At 32.7% G+C, this 18,560-nt stretch overlaps 7 protein-coding genes across 12 annotated transcripts; 4 read left to right on the forward strand and 3 right to left on the reverse strand.

Annotated features, from left to right (window-relative positions):
• The first annotated feature begins 695 nt into the window (after positions 1 to 695).
• LOC135832559 (uncharacterized) lies at positions 696 to 3,910 on the forward strand. Of its 2 annotated transcripts, XM_065345894.1 has the most exons (9): positions 1,340 to 1,861; positions 1,929 to 2,026; positions 2,134 to 2,330; positions 2,410 to 2,547; positions 2,629 to 2,705; positions 2,780 to 2,874; positions 2,963 to 3,161; positions 3,294 to 3,471; positions 3,558 to 3,910. In XM_065345894.1, the coding sequence occupies exons 1-9, from the start codon at positions 1,505 to 1,507 to the stop codon at positions 3,662 to 3,664; spliced, it is 1,446 nt and encodes a 481-aa protein (XP_065201966.1). In that variant the 5' UTR covers positions 1,340 to 1,504; the 3' UTR covers positions 3,665 to 3,910. The 2 variants fall into 2 exon arrangements, with proteins under 2 accessions (XP_065201967.1, XP_065201966.1); XM_065345895.1 differs by lacking the exons at positions 3,294 to 3,471; positions 3,558 to 3,910 and having other exon boundaries at positions 696 to 1,861; positions 2,780 to 2,816; positions 2,963 to 3,155.
• Positions 3,508 to 5,206, reverse strand: EMC6 (ER membrane protein complex subunit 6). Its single transcript, XM_065345915.1, has 5 exons — positions 5,039 to 5,206; positions 4,759 to 4,919; positions 4,584 to 4,676; positions 4,479 to 4,498; positions 3,508 to 3,910 (listed from the first exon to the last, which is right to left on the reverse strand). Exons 1-5 carry the CDS (start codon positions 5,067 to 5,069, stop codon positions 3,880 to 3,882), a joined length of 336 nt encoding a protein of 111 aa, XP_065201987.1. The 5' UTR covers positions 5,070 to 5,206; the 3' UTR covers positions 3,508 to 3,879.
• A 251-nt stretch (positions 5,207 to 5,457) lies between these two features.
• On the forward strand, positions 5,458 to 7,214 carry mgr (merry-go-round). 2 transcript variants are annotated; one of them, XM_065345922.1, is made up of 6 exons: positions 5,458 to 5,611; positions 5,689 to 5,792; positions 6,005 to 6,132; positions 6,200 to 6,371; positions 6,474 to 6,586; positions 7,020 to 7,214. In XM_065345922.1, the coding sequence occupies exons 2-6, from the start codon at positions 5,736 to 5,738 to the stop codon at positions 7,105 to 7,107; spliced, it is 558 nt and encodes a 185-aa protein (XP_065201994.1). In that variant the 5' UTR covers positions 5,458 to 5,611; positions 5,689 to 5,735; the 3' UTR covers positions 7,108 to 7,214. The 2 variants fall into 2 exon arrangements, with proteins under 2 accessions (XP_065201994.1, XP_065201993.1); XM_065345921.1 differs by having other exon boundaries at positions 5,567 to 5,792.
• Positions 7,215 to 7,684: 470 nt separating this feature from the next.
• Positions 7,685 to 11,635, forward strand: l(3)05822 (lethal (3) 05822). The gene is made up of 8 exons (XM_065345918.1): positions 7,685 to 7,910; positions 8,373 to 8,490; positions 8,562 to 8,709; positions 8,786 to 8,952; positions 9,030 to 9,504; positions 9,607 to 9,690; positions 9,769 to 9,975; positions 10,910 to 11,635. The coding sequence occupies exons 1-8, from the start codon at positions 7,889 to 7,891 to the stop codon at positions 11,024 to 11,026; spliced, it is 1,338 nt and encodes a 445-aa protein (XP_065201990.1). The 5' UTR covers positions 7,685 to 7,888; the 3' UTR covers positions 11,027 to 11,635.
• A 40-nt stretch (positions 11,636 to 11,675) lies between these two features.
• Positions 11,676 to 14,778, reverse strand: LOC135832582 (cysteine-rich hydrophobic domain-containing protein 2). Of its 3 annotated transcripts, none has more exons than XM_065345925.1 (5): positions 14,644 to 14,778; positions 13,156 to 13,320; positions 12,708 to 12,918; positions 12,504 to 12,620; positions 11,676 to 12,429 (listed from the first exon to the last, which is right to left on the reverse strand). In XM_065345925.1, the coding sequence occupies exons 2-5, from the start codon at positions 13,272 to 13,274 to the stop codon at positions 12,379 to 12,381; spliced, it is 498 nt and encodes a 165-aa protein (XP_065201997.1). In that variant the 5' UTR covers positions 13,275 to 13,320; positions 14,644 to 14,778; the 3' UTR covers positions 11,676 to 12,378. The 3 variants fall into 3 exon arrangements, with proteins under 3 accessions (XP_065201997.1, XP_065201996.1, XP_065201995.1); XM_065345924.1 differs by lacking the exon at positions 14,644 to 14,778 and adding an exon at positions 13,423 to 13,662; XM_065345923.1 differs by lacking the exon at positions 14,644 to 14,778 and having other exon boundaries at positions 13,156 to 13,662.
• LOC135832583 (short coiled-coil protein B) lies at positions 14,309 to 15,988 on the forward strand. Its single transcript, XM_065345928.1, has 4 exons — positions 14,309 to 14,667; positions 14,749 to 14,865; positions 14,945 to 15,031; positions 15,107 to 15,988. The coding sequence occupies exons 1-4, from the start codon at positions 14,598 to 14,600 to the stop codon at positions 15,247 to 15,249; spliced, it is 417 nt and encodes a 138-aa protein (XP_065202000.1). The 5' UTR covers positions 14,309 to 14,597; the 3' UTR covers positions 15,250 to 15,988.
• Positions 15,989 to 16,143: 155 nt separating this feature from the next.
• LOC135832580 (fibroblast growth factor 1-like) lies at positions 16,144 to 18,557 on the reverse strand. Of its 2 annotated transcripts, none has more exons than XM_065345920.1 (4): positions 18,409 to 18,557; positions 18,073 to 18,326; positions 17,860 to 17,963; positions 16,144 to 17,745 (listed from the first exon to the last, which is right to left on the reverse strand). In XM_065345920.1, exons 1-4 carry the CDS (start codon positions 18,444 to 18,446, stop codon positions 17,548 to 17,550), a joined length of 594 nt encoding a protein of 197 aa, XP_065201992.1. In that variant the 5' UTR covers positions 18,447 to 18,557; the 3' UTR covers positions 16,144 to 17,547. The 2 variants fall into 2 exon arrangements, with proteins under 2 accessions (XP_065201992.1, XP_065201991.1); XM_065345919.1 differs by having other exon boundaries at positions 17,848 to 17,963.
• Positions 18,558 to 18,560: the final 3 nt, after the last annotated feature.

Here is an 18,560-nt window from a genome sequence, read left to right on the forward strand (position 1 = left end):
AACGTTGAGTGCTCAAAGTGACCAAAAAAATTACTGACAAGTAAAATGGCAATAAAAATATTACTACTGGTAATCCAGTACAAATCATGTAAAAGTATAGTAATATTAAATAAAATGACTGTGCAAAAATAATCACTAAGCGAGAACCAAAACACGAATTCATCGACTCCACTATATCTATCAAGTGAACATATAAGTGTTTTATATCGTTCATGTCTGTGATCATCTGAATGTGTTTGCTAGCGTTGTCAATTTTAGATTCGATGTTTAACCTCCACAGATCTTGCAATACTTGGAATCGTCTTTGGACGCTATACAACAGATACAAATATCCTGTTAGAAATAATGCCATCACACTTCTCTGTATTGCTCTAGAAATGGCTGTTATGGAGGAATAGGTAATATTCCCTCGCAAGTAGAGCACGCAGTAAAACATATTGAAGTAATCCATGATGAATAATAGAAATGCCAAGATAACCGTTTTATTCTTGAAACAGGGTTTCTGAGCAAATTCCGCTTTGGTGATTTTTTTGAAGGAGTCGTCAAACACGTCGAATAATTTGTACGTAATTATCAATCTGGAGTTGTTTCGTATAAACAACACTATCCATATTAATGTAAAAATAAAATCTACCGCTACCAATATCCATCCAAAATAATTATATTTTGATTTAAATCTACTGAAATATATCTCGTTTCCGAGGTACAAAAGTGCACAACGGAAGGTGTCAATTAAATGGTAACGATTCCGAGTGATCTGTCGCGCTTTATTTCGATATGAAAAAAATCCCAAAATTTGACAGGTATAAGTCCAAACTTTCAAATTTTTATAAATTATGGAATTTTTAGACATTTTAAAACTTGAGCGGATTCACAACCACTAGGCTACGCGTTGAAAACAATATTTTTTATTCCATGTTCTATGGGACCACTTTTAATATCCTAAATGGATGTTTTATTTTTTATTCAAGCTGGTGAATTTGATTAATGCGATTGATAATGTTGGGATTTTGATGACTACGTGATTGAATATCGATAGGTATCTAAACTATACCCTAGACCTACATAGTACGTACATATGTAGTGTAGGCCTGTTTGAGTAAGTACAATGAAAAATTAGGTATAAGAGAAGGGAACGTGAAGAAAAAGAATTTCACCAAAGGAGAGCTTCGTAATGAGAAGGTAGGTTGAGATACATGAGTCTTTCAAAGTTTCGAAACATCCTTCCCGGAAAATCCTGATTTCATTTTACCTAGATATAGTTTTCAAAAACGCAGGATAGTCCTCAACGAACTTCACTGGGCCGATCCTCAAGTTGTAGGTTTGTATGATTTGTTTCATTCATCAGAAATCAGAATGTTCATAAGTACCTAAACCTATACATTATGTGCTACATACGTACAACTTAATTTCGAAATTTGCCTTTTCTGGGCGATTTGCAGAAACAGAATCCTGTAAAAATTTTAATCATGATTTTCCCGAATTTTTCCAAGATGAGATGTAGATGACTGTGAAGGTAGATTCATGCAGCGAATCAGCGAATTGCATATTTTTATGGAAATTATCCCCATCCCCTCCTAGACTGTTACTTTCCAACGCAACCGCACCCGCACCGGCCTACCTACTGCCCTGTCGTGTTTTATTTTTCTCGCTATCATCTTATCACTACTTTGTGATCGTGAAGCTGTCAGAAACCGTTAAAAATTATAAAATTTTGCTACGAATATCAATAAATAAATTAATCTGCTTTCCTCATGAAATAACCCTTTATTTTGACGTGATGGAAAGTTTGGAAGAACTTCGTAGTGATCATCCGATCATGGAATCAACTAAATCGGAAGAAGAAACTGTTAATTTGGAGGTGATTGTATACAACTTTTTTCATTGAAATTTTTACTTCCGATTTTTATTAACGTTTCAATTTTCAGTATTTTGGGAGATACCTAACTAATGAATACGAGATTTTGGAAAGAACTCTTTCTTATTTGAATATCAATGACTTGATAAGTGCTTCACACGTTACAAGGTATGTTTTAGATGTTTTTCAGCAAGTTTCAACCTTAGAGATGTGAATTTATGTCAATTATTAAGTATTTCAAAAATGCTAATGAAAGTTTTTTGTGTTTCTTACAGTTCCTGGAAACAAGTTTGCGAACGTTTACTGGAGAAAAGAAAAAATTTACGATGGCACATTCGTTGTAAATGCGGCGCGTTTCGGGGCCATAACTTCAAGAATAAAATCAACTTCAAGTCATCGTTAGCTTTAGGATTTCAGTTAACCAACTCAAAAGATGAGATTTTGAACGATTTAATGGAGAATGAGTCTTATTGTAATTCATGCACACTTGCCGAGATAACCATTATTATCGTGACTTAATTACTATCTTCATTTGTAATTTTTTCCCCCAGTGTGTCGTAGTTCAATAGCTGATGATCTTGCCAAAGGATCGAATATTCCGGGTGTGCAAGACGCGAATATGTTCATTATTAAAAGTTGCAAATTGGAAGTTCCTTATTACACTGAGAAAAATGAACTTAAGTTTCTTGGTAGGTACTAGGTATAGAGAACGACTTGCAATTTTTTTCCCAACAAAATCTAATTTAATACTTACTTGGATATTTTTACAGATAATGCTGAGGCGTGTCTACTTTTTCCTGAGTTAGAAGGTTTTCAAGTTCATGTTGAAACTTATTCCCCCAGCGAAGTTAGTTTCTTCTATTAAAATTTGGATAGAATAAAAAAATTCATTTTGAAATTTCAAATGAAATATTTTTATAGGAATGTGATAAGCTGTTTTCGTATCCATCCATAAAAGGTATTTTAGTCCTCAGTAGTGACGGTGATCTTGACTCATTTGAAGAATCTTTCAATGAGTATATATCCAATTTATTTGAAACGTAATGTTCCAACCCTGAGAAATCTTTTATATTCATGTAAAATAAATTTTTGGCATTGTTTCAGCTTACTCAGCCGTTCAACAACCTCTGTTGCTATGGCGGGTGGCATTTTTGAAATGGTAACAAAGTTTTCTAAGAAAAGACGAATATGGAAACTGGAAGACAACCTTGTGAATGTGTTCTTCTGCGGTGAAAATATTACTTGCTATTCAAATATCCTGATTCAAAAAGATAAAAAATACGTGGAAAATTTCATGAAAAATGTAAGTCACTGATGATTACTTGCTGACTCAGACCATACAACTATATGCTCGCTAAGCTTGCTGAGCATTTGTCCAATAGGTAGTATGTACGTATAAAGATATTTTTTAAAAAAAATATGTATTACATTTTAGATGAAGACAGAGGTTGGCCCTTTCGATTCGAAAAAACAACGACGGATTGCGATTGTATCCAGATGTATTGCTAGACCCAATACCAAGTACGAAAAATCAATTTTCAAACAATACTTTCCTGACGTCCCATCATTTACGTTATTAGCAAATGGAGAATGCGGTTATCATTCATTTACAAGTAAAAGTTATTTTATAAAATATTGAACCTCGTAGGAAACGCAATAAAAAATGAAATTTATTTAACCATAACATTTTTTTTTCTAGCTACAACGCATGAAAATTCTATCAAGAGAAAGAAACATGGAAATGTATCAATTACATACAGCTATAGCGTTGTGTATTTTTTTGTAACCCTGAATTTATCGGGTTAGTTGTTATTCCGAAAGTCACTATAATTCCTACAAAAAAATCGTAAAAATATTTACAAAGTAGTTAAATGTACATAATGTGAAATAAATGTTTTCCAATTCATAAGATTTCTTCTTCTTATTGTGATTAGGGATTGTTCAACACAACTGGAATGCAAGCTTAACCACTTTTTTGATAATGTTTCTTTGTCTTGGGTAACTCCATCTTGGAAACCACCTCAGTAAACATGGACCATCCCAAATAAAAATCTAGACATTAATTAAGGAAATTATGAGAATATTCCAATGGTAGTATGGAGCTCACGGTTTTCAATTTATATTATAAGTGCTTGGAGAAGTTTTCAATTGCAGCTACTTCTTAATTGTGGCACTGACAGCTAAAATATACCAAAAAACAGATTATATCGTAGCAAAAGTAATTCTTTTTAGAAACTTGTATGCTCATTCAAGTCTTTAAAAACTTAGCGTATAGATAATATTAGATTATATTAGGATCTTGAAATTATTTTTTGCGAATTATTAATTTAAAATTCTTTCGTTTAAAAACCAAAATCAATTCAGAAACGAAATGAACAGAATTGAAAAACTTGCTCTTAATACATTAGGCCTCCACACTTCGTAATAAGTCGTTGTTGCCTATAAAGCAATCAGTTCTTCTAAGGACCTTTCATATCAATTTATGCACGATACTTGAGATCAAGTCAATTCAGAATGATGTTTCAGAAAAAGTCTTTTCAAAGCAACATTTAAAAGCGCATAAAATACCAAGAATAACGTATAAAATAAGAAATAATCGTGTAAAGATCATAAAGGATACGTCCAAAATAGCACGTACGTCTGTAAGAATGCTGTCAAGGAAAATATCTGGGTTGTTTACGCAGCAATAATAACATTATGCATAGTAATAAAAATGAAAGGATACAAATAAACCGCCAAAAAATCCATTAGTTAGTAAATGCATTCTATTTACAAAATATTTTTCCCAGCTTGGTCCAGCTTTCAACAATAACAAACACTGTTGGCAATAATAATGTTAGAACTGAAAAGTGAAAGGATTACATTGAATACGTGAGGTATAATAAAAGATAAAAAAATACCCATAATCCGAGGACTGCACAGAAATAAAAAGCGAATCCGTGTAAACCTGTGAGACCCATTATTCCTGCTGTACATCCCGAAAGTGCACACGCTGATGTTCGACAGTACTCAATCATGGCATTGTTATTCCTAAAGGCTACTTCACTGTAAGCAGTGATTTCTGAAATTCAGTTAAATTGTCAGGAATTACAACAAATGAAAAGAAATTTGGAATAAAAATTAAAGCTACTTCGATCTGGACATGGAAAAAATTCAATGAATAAGACAATGAAAGCTTACCGCCAGTTTTAGATACTTTGGTTTTTACCATTTTAGAACTATTTTTGTGTGTTGTTTTTCAAAATACAACCATAAACGAAAGAAATTCTGATTTATTTAAATTTGAAAAATTTATGCAGAGTACATACAAAATTTTTTTGACGATGAAACTTTTGAGAAGAATGAACTAGATAAAAAAAAGTGATAATAAAAACAATGTTACCGTTTCACAAGTGAAAAAGTCACTTGTTTGAGAAATTGAAGGTATTCTTCATTCGATTTTATTTTGAAAAATTGCCCAAAAAATTAAATAAGTTTACAATAATGCGCAATTAAAACAATAATGTTATCAATTTGGCGCAATTTTTGTACTGTTTTGGCGTTTTTTTAGAAAATAGAAGAAAAAACGAAGATATGAATATTTTAAAATTTCAATGAAGAAAATCAAAAGAGAATTTTACGGAATGTTCAGATAAGGTGGCAACTTTAAATTTACGACTTCAAAAAATTCTCAAATCCAAACTCAAAAAAATTGTGTCTGAAAATTGAAATCGAAAACTTTGAAGTTGAAGTTTTTGAAGGCAATAAGTAAAGGTAAAGTTGAATTGAAGTTATTGAAAGTGCGACTGAAAAAAAGTGACCGTAATGTTGTAATTGTTGTATCTTTCCAGATTACTCATAGTATAATTTATGATAAATTCATCAAATAGTTTTTACAATGGGAGATGAGGAAAAGAAATCTTCAGGTGCAGGAATACCGCAAGCCATCTTCGTGGTAAGATATTATCTTTTTGTGCTATGTTACATTTTTTGGAGCCTGTTTTATTTTCAGAAGCTAGTTTGTGTGAAGATCCGCGTGTAATGAGTATTTTCCATTGATCTCCGTTAGAAAAGAAAAACTGGGAAATTCTTCAAAGAAGCTCAACATACTTGAGATGATTTTTCAGATGTCTAGCTATTAAAATTGATTTTTTTTTCATTTTTCAGGAAGATGTTGACAGTTTTATGGCTCAGCCTGAAAATGGAGGTAATGCCGAAAAGGTTCTCCGGAAATTGGACGAGCAACACAATAAATATAAATTTATGGAACTTAATTTACTAGCAAAGAAGAAACGGTACGTATCGATTTTTTGAAATGAAATTAGTAATTCACATATTTTAATTGATTTTATCAATTTTCAGCTTAAAAAATCAAATGCCAGATTTAGAAAAATCTCTTGATATGATTCATCTTCTGAAAAAGCGTAAAGCTGAAGCGAGTGAAGAAAAAATCATGACTGAATTTCTTCTATCCGAACAGTTGTATTCAAAGGCTGTTATCAAACCGTCAGATACTGTGTATTTATGGCTCGGAGTAAGTTTATCGATTAGTTTTTATTTCGTTCTTATATCACTTCAAATTTTGATTGGAGTCAAGTCGTCATTGATCAGTTTATTTATTCACTTCTTATTTTAGGCAAACGTTATGTTGGAGTATAGTTTAGATGATGCTGCTGAATTACTTACTAAAAATATAGAAACTGCAAAAAAGCAAGAAGCCAGCGTAGAGCAAGATCTCGATTTTTTGAGGTAAATATGCAAGGGGTCTTATTCTTTCAAACTTGGAGGAAAAGAATTTCAACTACTCGCTATACAACACAGCATGTCATATAAATGTTTATCAAACGTAGACTTACTGATCGTTAGATGTAGTTCTATGCTCAATAACCTTTCTTAAACAGCTTCCGTAGCCTTGCCCTGCAACGTTTAAATAACGTCACCGAGAAAGTTTAATTAATAGAATTTGATCAGCGAGCTTCATCTCTTTCCGGGTTTTCTTCTGACCTAAAGCTTGGGCTGATACACTTATCACATTGATTCATTTATTGTGCGATTTATTTTTACAAATTGAATCACCTTTAAGTTGAATCTTTCCTCTGTACAAATTTTTCGAAGATGCTTATTTTATCGTGTTCTCAAAATAATGTATTCCTATTGAAAGATTCATTAAATTTGATTATAGGGATCAATTTACTACTACTGAAGTGAATATGGCTCGAGTATACAATTGGGATGTTAAACGAAGACAAGCAGAAAGTGGAAGCACCTAACAACAATTCAAATAATATTCACCCTTAACCCACAGGTTTTTTTACTTACACTTTAAGGAAATGTAACGCGATGCTGTTCTTTTGTAATTAATATATGTTTTCTTGTCGCTTATTGTACAATCATTGATCAATAACTACAAACTGAAACTGCAAAGGAAGTACAGATAATGATGTACATAGAATGAGGAGATGAGATTGATTATATTAATTTTATGACTATGGAGTACGATTTTAAAAATAAAATAAAATCGGGAATCTTGCCATGAGGTGGATCCAAACATGTATGGAGCATTGGAGCTTGAATGATGATTATAGGTTCAGTTCAGGCATCGGAAAGTTTTTTCAAAAAAATTTATTTCACCATCGTTTTGGTTGGTCTTTCTTGGTTCAATGGTCCTTTTGTGGCATCGTGGCTTTCGTTCGTCCATGTCCATACCATACCTACTTTATGAGCCGCAGTCAACCAATGAAAAGTTACATAAGTTTTTGAAGTAGGATAGGTTCATGAATGTGACGTCATTCACGTCATGGTGAAGTATGGGTGAAGTGAAGAACGAAGAGGCTTCCTCCTTCCAATCTCAATCGTCATTTCATTGAATTTATTTTGATTAGCAAAATGATTACGTTTTGTGCAGCAGAGACAATCATGTAAAAGTTCTTCTAATTTTCTAAATAATTACGTTTATTATGTGATAATATTGCTGTAGGAATACATTCGTATTTAGTCTGAAAGAAAGTGCAGTCATTTTTTGAAATTGTTCGAAAAATAATAAATCTGTAAATGACTTCCGATGTCTCTGAAGGTAATTTACTAATCAAGCTTAATCACTAATTACTTTCTATTTTTGTAAGTTGATGTTTTTACATAGTGGAACATCATGAAAAATATCGAGTCGCTTCGTTATTTTACCCATTTTTTGCTTTCGCTAGCAGAAGTTTGCTGCAATCTTTGTTTGTATGTAACTTGTCACTGATTATGATTACATACATACGTTGAAAAAATATAATGTATATGGCTTACCGATTCCTATACTTGAATAATTTCATTTTTCACCAATTGATTCAGTTTTTTGAGGAAACGAACGCATTGCCCTTGTTTCAAAGGACTTTTTTTGTAGATTTGAAACCTTATCAATTTCATCACATCCCAAATTCGAGAGCGGCGTATATGTTATACGTCACACTTATTTTAGTCTGACAAGGACGGATAGCGTTTCATAACTTGGCATTTCCAGCAGATAGTAATCTTTTTTTTTCTAATTTAGGTTTGAAAATACCCACCCGTCCGGCGCCTCCGCCTCCGAAGGTTGATGGTACGAACGGCCATCTCAAAAAAAGTACTACTTTTGCTTTGGCACCAAGTAAAGCTCAAAATGAGAGAAAGTGAGTATTTCAACTTGTTATCGAAATTACATTATCTACAGTATTTTGCTGATAAGTCGTATTTTTTTTAGAAGCGACAAATACATTTATCAGTCAGTACCACGTTCACGTTCTACATCAGATATATTTGGAGGAAGAAAAAAACCTCCTCCACCGCGACCACCTCCACCCAAAATTCCTCCTATGACAAATGTTGCTAATTCCCAACAGAAACCACAAGTAAATAACGTCATTACTAGCGTATCTAGTATTTGTTACTGATAACTCTCTATAATAACATTTTAATCGATTGTAGAGCATTAAAATAAAGCTTCCAGGGTTTAAATCCCGAAAAAAACATCATAGCTCGAAACCTCACGTTCACGTATCTAGCTGGCGAGCGACACCAAACAAATCGCATCCTTTGGTCGGATCATTGATCGATTTACAGTCACCTGCACAATCACCGGGTTTCAACAATGAGTTAGTTTTTCACTTATATTGTATGTATGTACTGAGATAAAAGATAAACTTTCATGACAAATGCTTCAATTTCACAGTTCAAGTAGCGACGATTCCAGCGTCGATAGTTTCGATAGCGATGATCCTTCTTCAAATGAAAATCAAAACGATTACAACAACGGGTGGAATAGTTCTCAAGTTGAGAGCGGATTCGAGGACGATTTTGATCGTTTAAGTACACCGAGTAGTTCTGATCCGTGGTCAGATAGCAGATCCGATCCGTTTTCACCACAGCGCAGATCTGCGCCATTACCAGCAAATCAATTTGATATTAGTAATGATGATCCTAAAACTAGAAAATTGGTAAATTTCTCCTCCTCTTCTAATTTCAAGCCGACGGTAATACGACCGGCGATTCCAATCAAAAGTAGAAAACCACCTCCATCCCCGAGCAACGATTTCGCTAGCGGATCTCCTCCAATGCCTTCCATCCCGCCACCTCCTCCTCCTCCTGAAGCGTTTGATTTATTAGCTAATGGTCCACCAATACCACCACGTCCAACGAAATCTTTCGTAAGTATGAGAATTAATACTTATTCGATAGAATATTGTTTGATGAGGTTATGTGTTAACGAAAATTTTTTAAATTATGCGTTGTAATAATGTCTTTAATAGAAAGCTCCGGACAAATCACAAATTCCCCATTGTATCGCGTTATTCGATTATACCGGTGACCACGTCGAAGATTTATCATTCAAAGTAATTTATTATTTACGATTGTTTTTTGATATTCATTAATGAATACCGAATCGTCATTAAACGCTTCCTATTTTACAGGAAAACGATAAGATAATATTAAAACGATTTGTCAACGAAGAATGGCTCGAAGGAGACATTGATGGAAAGAGTGGTATTTTTCCAGTATGTTTTGTCAAAGTAATCATTTCTCCGCCTAAAGAAGGCGAAATCAGTTACGGCGGCGATACCAAAATGATAACACTGTTCAATTATCATGCTCAGTCGTGGGATGATTTGGACTTGAAAGTGAGTTAACCTGATATTTCGTATCAGTAATTCAGTATTTTTCATTGATATTTGTCAGATCATCGTGATACAAATTTTTTGTTCGAAATCCATGTTTTATTTTTCGTTCCTTTATTTCATTGTGTTTCATTTGTTCATAAAAAATATCAAAGGTTGAGTAATTCAAATGTTTCTTCGGTCGTGTTGTTCGTACATTTCCAACAATCAATTATCGAATCAAAACTAATCGAATAGAATGGAAAATTTCCAACATTGTAAAATATTTGCAGAATAAAATATTCCTTATTCAATAGTAAATTTGCATTATATGTAAAAATGCTATTAATTCTGAAAATAACGTCAAAATATACCTTGTTTCTTTTTATAAGTGAACTTGACCTGAATAAAAAAGGATCGAGGTAGGCCTGGAAAATGGTTTTCGTAAATTCAACTGAAGTTGTGCTTTAAAGATAATTTACCAATGTTACCAACGGCAATATTAACATTTTCATTAAAAAATTTGAGACCTTGAATCGTTTTTCAAAATAACTAGTGTGTTTAACAAACATCAGAATTATTTCCCTTGGGTAAATTATTATATAATTCGATTTTTTCTCACTTTATCGATTAGGTAGCTATTATTTTTCTGGAAGGTAGAATTTTGAAGATGAATAATTTTTTGATGCTATTTGCCATTAAATACTCGAGTATGCGAGGTCATTTTTCTGAAAAGTCGAATTTGAAGATGAATTATTCTGATACTCTTTACCATTAAATACTGAAATATGCAAACATTACAGATTGTTCTCTCAAATAGGTATCTGTTTTGTATCTTGTTCACAATTTTACATGTACATATTTGAAGTTTCTAAATTTTCGTATAAAATAGGGTTCATGTTTTTTGAAACTGTTTATTCTCAGCTAACAAAGGTGTTTTTGTTCTTCGTTGCTGCAGGAAGGTGATTTAATACGAGTAATTGGAAAGGTCGATGAGAATTGGTTGTATGGCGAATGCAATGGTAAGCAGGGCCAGTTCCCAGTAACATATGCCGCTGAATATTTGTTGGATTAATGATGCAAAAGTGGAATTACCTTTACCAAAAGTAGACCTAATTTACCCTAGATTTAAGACCCTCAGTGTGTACTATTCATCGAAATTGTATTTTAGCTATTTTTTTTCACTCGTGTATACGAATCTTTTTTCAATTTTGATTTGTAATAATTTATACGTTGACCTTTGAAAGTGAACAACTATACGTTTTAACATATCATATCTACGGGTCGTATTCAGCAGTGTATTTCACCGTTGAAATCGCTGTGTTTTACTTTGATCCTGCAGATTTACTCAGAGTGAAAGTTTCCGCACCCACGGTGATAATTAAGTTTAATTTTTACACATTTAGCCATTTAAAGCGTGTATTCAATATGCGCGACAATGTGTGATGTATTTTTTAATCTTTCATTATACATTTTCTATATTTTTATCTTTTTTCTAAATATCGAACTATCTGCATAAAAGCCGCCGTAATCTCATTACGAGCAGCTTACGTTTACGTATTTTACAGGGTTTGATCAACTTGTGATATTGATTTATTTATTATCAAGTTCTACCTTTTAAATTTGTATTTTTATTCTTCATTCATGTACTATTTCTTTACAAAATAAATTATTTTTCACATCAGAGGTCTTGAGATTCGTAAATAAATTAATAAATAAACTCGTTAGAAATTTTGCTCACATTTAATTGTAATATTATCGCAGCAATGAGATAATTATTAAAAACTATACACACATACAAAGCTACAAAGTAGAATAATTAAGTACTTTCTATTTTTATATCACAATATGCTTTAACAGGAATAAAATTAACAAATTCAATGGACGTTGTACGATTTTTTTCTTCTGTTTCGCGATATCGTATTAACAGCATTTAAAAAGATCAGAGTAGGTTAGTTTCCAGGAGAAAAAACATTTAATAAGACTGCATACGACATAATTATCTCAAAAAAAAAAAAATTAACGAATACAAATTACATCCAAAATTAAAAATACGTTTCATCGAATCATATTGCAGCAATACGATTATTTACACGAGGTATTATAAGGCTCATCAATAGCCTTAATTTTATACATACAACACATGTTTCAAACATCAAGTACTATGTTATTTACACGTTAAAAAAAGAACAACAATTCAAAGTGAAGAAATTGATATGGAGACTACGTATACAGTGAAATTTTTCCTTCAAAAGCATCCAAAATAAACAAGAAGCACATAGTTACACATTTAAAGTCAGACTAAAAATATAAAAATGGCAAGTCACTTATCATAATTATTCGTAAATTTGAGCTGTATTTTAAATACATATTCCAGTACCATTTCATAACACTAGAATATAATCTAATAAATTTTTCACATTTCGACTAATCTGGTCGGTAAATGGGAATTTTCGGGATGAACTCGACTAATAAAACCTGAAAACGAATATTAGAGGTTATAGAACGTTTCAATTTAATGAGTTTGATTAATCATTTTATAAATTACTCACATATTCCATCATGGAAGACGAATCACAACGCTGTTTAGCCAATCTCCAGTGTAATCCTAGCTTATGATATAAATGACTATTTTCCCAGTCTAAAAGTTTATTCAGCGAATGCTGCGTCTGCAAAAATGAAATATCATAACAATTGAAGGTTATATCGTTTACGTGCGCTCAACTTGATACTTTTAAAAGTGTCATCGTATTTACCCTTTTGCTCAAACATACTACAGGCCATAAAGAACATCCAAGAGTACAACAACAGCACACACATCCGCAAAATAACCATTTAGCGTTAACTGGTAGGGTTTTCTTGAGTACTGAATTTATTCGTCCTATCGTTGCCGAATACTCCTCAGGAGCTACACGAGATACGAGACCATTGGGAAATTCAGTGTCAAATCGATTGCTCAATCCAAATCTGTTGACATGATTTATCGTAATCACTCGAGTAATATGTAAATTAACAATTCAGATATGAACGATTTGATTGGTTTATCAGTGGATAAAGTCAAGACGATTGACAAGTATTTATATCAGCCAGAGCCAACAGAAACGGACGAGTTTTGAGGAATAAGAATTGTAGAAAAATATGATAGCGTGAATCACGAATATAAATAAGTTCTACGTTTATGTATTTAACTACGCAGCAACTTACACTGTCATGTTTCCTGCTCCTCTGACAACTATAGGATCTGGTGTCATTATCATAAAAGACTCCTCTGGAGGCATTTCGTTTTCAAGCTCTTCTTCATAAATAGCATCGAAGTCCGCCATCGTATCGATGAATTTATCAACATTAGCATTAAAACGATACTTCAATCTTGAATGAGAATTAAATACGTTACTCTAATGATAGAACTCCGTGTTGATGAATAACAGAGAAATTGCACAAACACATTTTCCCAAAAAACACTTTACATACTGATTTTAAACACTTGAATGAACGTACAAGATTGCAAAACATGCAATCGCGAATTAGAAATCATTGATTGTAACAATTCATTAGTGCACTTTCCTATGTTCTTCAACTTGTTATAACTTTATCCTATCCTCAAAAACAAACAACAAAGAAAACGAAGAATAAAACGCAGTAGAAGAAGAGTGCAAGGGAGGATTAGCTGATTTCTAATCCATTTGACCAAGAGCAAGAAGAACAAGAATAAAAGATATCAAAACACAGAGAAGAACTTGCATTGTTTGATATCATTTTTTTGAGCTCATACTATAGACAGTAAAGGGAAGACTACGCACTCAAAGCGGGACTAATCAAAACCAGTCGCGTTTCGGACGCCAGGTTTTGAAGAATTTGTAGAGAGCGCCGCGCATGTAACTTCGCGATTCTATAGCGATGCTCTTGAATCTACGTAGTTCGTACATTTCTCGCGCTGTGAATTATAGAGAGCGCTCGCGCATGCAACTTCGCGATTACGAAAACCTTGCGCACGGAAAATGTACATTTTTATAACGCTAGTGCGAAGTCTTCCCTTTACTGTCTATAGCTCATACCAATGTGAACCAATTAGAGTAATGTTTCTTTACAGCGATACGGTTTTGAAAATATTTGCGTTTATTGACACTTTTATGGAATCAAAGTTGAAGAAAAATGTGAAAACAATTTAAATTTTTTAGAAAATATTCACAATGAGAGATAAAAGCAAAGCAAAATTTGGAATTCAAGAAAAAAAAACAAATAAATTCTTGATTCATTATCGTATTGAATTATATTCGTACAATTCATAGAGATCAATAGAGTTGAAAAAACTTTCAAGCTTCAACTTTCGCATTATTTTGTAAACAAAAGTTTATCAATTTTTTTTATCACTTTCGTCTAAAATGTTGACATTTTGTTCAGTTAGTTGACGTCAACTGGAAAATTTCGTAGTTATGTTTAAAAATGTTGATTTTCATAATTGAAAAGAAGTGAAAAGTGCAGTAATTATATAGAATTGTTCGCTGTCTCAGAAAATTCCATTCATGTGCACTTGTAAACAGTGGAAAAATACCCCTTCGAATTTGATTCTAGGCTAAGCACATCGGTGATTTTGTAAAAAGTTACTTTCTTATCTAGGTAATTAGTTTACTTCAGTAGCTAACAACATGGATACCTCTAAAACAATTACTCAAGAAGAAATGAACAGCATACCTCTCGTAGATGATGACCCACAACGTGAGTATTTCGTATCTCAATTTGCCAATTTCAGTTGATCGTCTCTGTATGTATAATGATATTGTTTTTTCTTTGAATTAGTTGTAGTGCAAGATGATAACGATATTTCTCAAAGCTCCGATATCTTGCAAAGAAATCACAGCATAGATTCCATACCGTCAACTTTCACTAACGAAAGTAGCAGTCCGAGTCGTAACAGTGAGATAATCTATCATAATTGATCCTGTTATGCATAATTTGAAACGCGGTATTAAAATTGTTGGTAATTTTCGTTTAGATTTCGATTCCGATATTAGCCCAGATGAACTCGAAGAAAAAGCACGTTTAATAACGCAAGTATTGGAATTACAAAACACATTAGACGGTAATTATTTAAGTTTCTACTTCAGAGGAAATCATTCGTTATGCTGTGTTTTATCACATGATTACTTGTTCACAGATTTATCACACAGGGTTGATAGTGTTAAAGATGAAACCCTGAAATTACGGTCAGAAAATCAAGTGCTTGGACAATACATTGAAAATTTAATGTCAGCGTCCAGTGTTTTCCAGTCTACTTCTCCTAAACCGAAGAAGAAATGAAGTTGATGAATTGCCATAGTTTACTTAAATGCTTGAATCGAGTTTTAATCTCGTTAGAATAAGCGTCGCCATATATTAGTACACTGTACATTGAAACTTCAACACCTCAGTATCACTATTTACTTCATAATCTATGTATTATGATTTCGCAACTTTCTTTTAAAATCCGTGTATTTTTTACTTCTTACGTGCCTTCACTTTGATGAAATGGAAGTTCAACCCGTAGGCTTCCTACAACGAGAAAGCAGTAATCAAAATCTACGTGTAGAATGATTCAAGTGAATTTCTAGTCTCTGTTATTTATATTGTTGCACAAAATGTTATGTTCCAATGCTTTCATAAACTCGCATTTTATAGAACTGATGATTATTTTGTAAATGTCTTCAACATTTATACGCCTCAGAGGTTACAATTACTATATTGTATAATCTAATGTAATGTAGCTTTTGTATTCACGTTTGTTTATTTTATTTATTTTTACGCCGAATTATTTATACTTACTTACTATCGATTAATTTGGTTCGAATGATGCGAAAGTAATTTCAAATTGTATCACATTATAGGTAATTTGATTGCAATTTTGATGTACTAGAAAGGTGCCTATTATTCGATTTATGTACGATGCGTGTTGGGCTACTTTTTGTGCAGGATGTTTTTATCATCTTGTAAAATTGTTGTAATATTGAAAATATAGATACCTATTTATTTTGTAAACTATTAAATTTTTTTCTCAACGTGATGAAGTTTTTTTTTTCAGTTAAGCGGATATTTCAATCTTTGCGCACAAAATAGATTTCTACCCGTGAAAATTAATGCAACTTGTGTAATTACTTATTATGTACTTACTCATAATAGCGTTCATTTTTAAACTTGTGTAAACACGTGCGAAGAATACACAATACAAAGAATAACTTTATTGAGAAATCATAAAACCGCAAACTTCAATGAACTTTCATTTAAATGCACATCAAAATGTAAAATCAGCGTATCTAATACCTATCTAAATCTATGTTATGCGTAACTCATTGAAAAACAGGGTAGAAAATTATGCATAAATTAAAAAAATAAACGTTTTCTTATTCCAAAGTGAAAGTTTTAATGGTTTTACCAAAAGGAACAAAAAAAGCTCATATCCTGTGTCTCACGATCAGAGTTTGCACTAGTGGATTGACACCGGACTTTGCGGGGATGTCAAATATTTCGGCGGAAAATACTGCTCGAGCTACATTAATGCGAAGTGATTTGCCAATGGTGAAAATTGAAGGGGCCAAGCTACAATTTTTATGTTGATTTTTCAAGTTACATATGTAACTTCCCGAATGTTGCAGATTAATTGAAAGTGATTTTTCCATCTTGCAGTAGACATACTTACTTACCTAGTTAAAACAGATTGCAAAAAATGTATTTTTAACTTTAGCCTGACTAGCCTGACTTCAGATTTTCAAAGCATTTTAACGTCTTTAATTTTGATAGAAATTCGCTATCAAATTTTATCACATGAAAACTTTCCAAATTCCTTCTACTAAATTTGAAAATTTTGAAAATTTGTAGAAAATAGTTTTGTAATTTGGAGAGGAAAATGATATCTACGTATACGTCTTGTGCGTCTCAGGTCTACGTAAATGTGAAAATTCAAAAATTATCAAATTTTCAAAACCGAGTTCCAATAATAAATTCTTAAAGCAATCAATTTAATTTGAATTCATGCAATTTTCCACGGAACTCCAGTAGTCTTCCAAAATGAAAATTTTATCTATTAGAGAATTTTGGTGTTACATAGAAACGATAATGAGGTAGGTATAAATTTTTATACTTCAGCCACAATTTCAAAAATTTAAAAATCAAAAACATCACGATGTTTGACCCGGTTTTATTGCAATTTTGTCGTAATGTGATCGTTTTTCCTTGCGAGATCTCGAAGATGTCAAAAAAATTACTTAAATGCTGTGTTTTGGGACGATAAATATTCCTTTGGGGGAATACTTTGAGCTTTTTTAGAGCATTGAAAGGTTAAATAGTGTTTCACTAGGTACCTACTGGACATAAGTAGGTAATTTGATTTTATTTCCCAATTCGAACTGTTGTTTTGATGATGCTTTGGGGTTTCATAACTTAAGTACAAGGTGCAGTGGTATTGGTGAAAAGTTTTAAAAATATAAAAATTGAGACTAAAGACTTTGCCAACTTGTGTGCTAAGCCTTTTTTGTTCCTCTGGAATACGAAAACCGACAAATTGAGTTTGGTAATGTTTACAGATACTTATAGGACTATATTATGTTATTACCTACCTACTGGAAATTAATTTTTAATCTCGTCTCGAAGCGGTAAAAATTGAATGGCTTTTTGGCCCCATTGCGTTAATGGTCCTCGTTTAATGATTCCATTTTTCTTGATACCCACATACCATCCGTTATGGGCATATTTTTGAGATAAATAAGTGTTATATTGGCCATATATACCTTCAACAAATACGGTTGCGTAATCACGAGGATTTTCCTACGAAAAAAACACTCGATTGTTATCATTGATTTACACATAAGTAGGTATATATTGAAGCAGTAGTTTAGTGAAAAACATTGAAGAAAAATAGGTATGTACAGGGGTAATTACTTCACCGTATAAATTGCCATTTTCATTCATAGCTAAGTACAAATTAGCTTGGACACCTCTAATTCGTACTTCACCGATACCAGCCGAACTGAACTCGAGCACGCCTATAAAGATCATAAAAATTTATTTTAAAAAATCTGACCACCTATGATCTTCTATCGGCCATAATTTTGCAATCAAAACAAAAACCCAACACAATATAGGCCTAGATACCTGCTTGATTATTAGCGTATTGATCTGTCGTAACGATACCATTAGGTAATATAACCAAGCTATATCCAGTTCGACAATGTAATCGCACCCTAGGACCGTAATGTTTGAACCCCTTGTAAACAGGTCCAGTTAACTTGAGAGCAGCAGGTGCCGCAGATGACGATGCCGCTTCATCAGGATGAACGCTTCTAGGAGACACGCTATGACTAACGGTTTCTGAATATTCTTCACGTGTTGTACGCACGTAAACCGTACTATTTACGTTAAGGTAGATTATTTAATAAGAAGTAGCGAATGTTAAATAAATAAAATGATCGTAATTTAAACCAATCTAACCTGCAATCCGACTGATCATCTTCTTCGCAACGTTCCATTTCACATAACTAAACCCTTTCACTACATTGTATCAACTCGGAAACATTTTTTTTTAAAATAACGTTTCCATATTTCATATCGTCATTCGTACACATTCTGTAGGCGTTTGGTAT

Source organism: Planococcus citri, chromosome 1 (genome assembly GCF_950023065.1).
Source record: "Planococcus citri chromosome 1, ihPlaCitr1.1, whole genome shotgun sequence".
In the NCBI taxonomy this organism is placed as follows: domain Eukaryota; kingdom Metazoa; phylum Arthropoda; class Insecta; order Hemiptera; family Pseudococcidae; genus Planococcus; species Planococcus citri.

Bases quoted from the DNA above. Each gene is read 5' to 3' on its own strand.
- LOC135832559 (XM_065345894.1), top strand. From the start codon at position 1,505: ATGACTGTGAAGGTAGATTCATGCAGCGAATCAGCGAATTGCATATTT. The intron at 1,862-1,928 runs GTGATTGTATAC...TTCAATTTTCAG, and splicing joins AAGAAACTGTTAATTTGGAG to TATTTTGGGAGATACCTAAC. The intron at 2,027-2,133 runs GTATGTTTTAGA...TGTTTCTTACAG, and splicing joins AGTGCTTCACACGTTACAAG to TTCCTGGAAACAAGTTTGCG.
- EMC6 (XM_065345915.1), bottom strand. From the start codon at position 5,069: ATGGTAAAAACCAAAGTATCTAAAACTGGCG. The intron at 4,920-5,038 runs GTAAGCTTTCAT...ACTGAATTTCAG, and splicing joins CAAAGTATCTAAAACTGGCG to AAATCACTGCTTACAGTGAA. The intron at 4,499-4,583 runs GTATCCTTTCAT...GCATTCTTACAG, and splicing joins GATTTTTTGGCGGTTTATTT to ACGTACGTGCTATTTTGGAC.
- mgr (XM_065345922.1), top strand. From the start codon at position 5,736: ATGGGAGATGAGGAAAAGAAATCTTCAGGTGCAGGAATACCGCAAGCC. The intron at 6,133-6,199 runs GTACGTATCGAT...ATCAATTTTCAG, and splicing joins TTACTAGCAAAGAAGAAACG to CTTAAAAAATCAAATGCCAG. The intron at 6,587-7,019 runs GTAAATATGCAA...ATTTGATTATAG, and splicing joins CAAGATCTCGATTTTTTGAG to GGATCAATTTACTACTACTG.
- LOC135832582 (XM_065345925.1), bottom strand. From the start codon at position 13,274: ATGGCGGACTTCGATGCTATTTATGAAGAAGAGCTTGAAAACGAAATG. The intron at 12,919-13,155 runs GTAAGTTGCTGC...TCATGTCAACAG, and splicing joins GGAGCAGGAAACATGACAGT to ATTTGGATTGAGCAATCGAT. The intron at 12,621-12,707 runs GTAAATACGATG...TCATTTTTGCAG, and splicing joins TAGTATGTTTGAGCAAAAGG to ACGCAGCATTCGCTGAATAA.
- LOC135832583 (XM_065345928.1), top strand. From the start codon at position 14,598: ATGGATACCTCTAAAACAATTACTCAAGAAGAAATGAACAGCATACCT. The intron at 14,668-14,748 runs GTGAGTATTTCG...TCTTTGAATTAG, and splicing joins CGTAGATGATGACCCACAAC to TTGTAGTGCAAGATGATAAC. The intron at 15,032-15,106 runs GTAATTATTTAA...ACTTGTTCACAG, and splicing joins ATTACAAAACACATTAGACG to ATTTATCACACAGGGTTGAT.
- LOC135832580 (XM_065345919.1), bottom strand. From the start codon at position 18,446: ATGGAACGTTGCGAAGAAGATGATCAGTCGGATTGCAG. The intron at 18,327-18,408 runs GTTAGATTGGTT...TAACGTAAATAG, and splicing joins GATGATCAGTCGGATTGCAG to TACGGTTTACGTGCGTACAA. The intron at 17,746-17,847 runs GTACATACCTAT...TTTTTTTCGTAG, and splicing joins ACGGTGAAGTAATTACCCCT to GAAAATCCTCGTGATTACGC.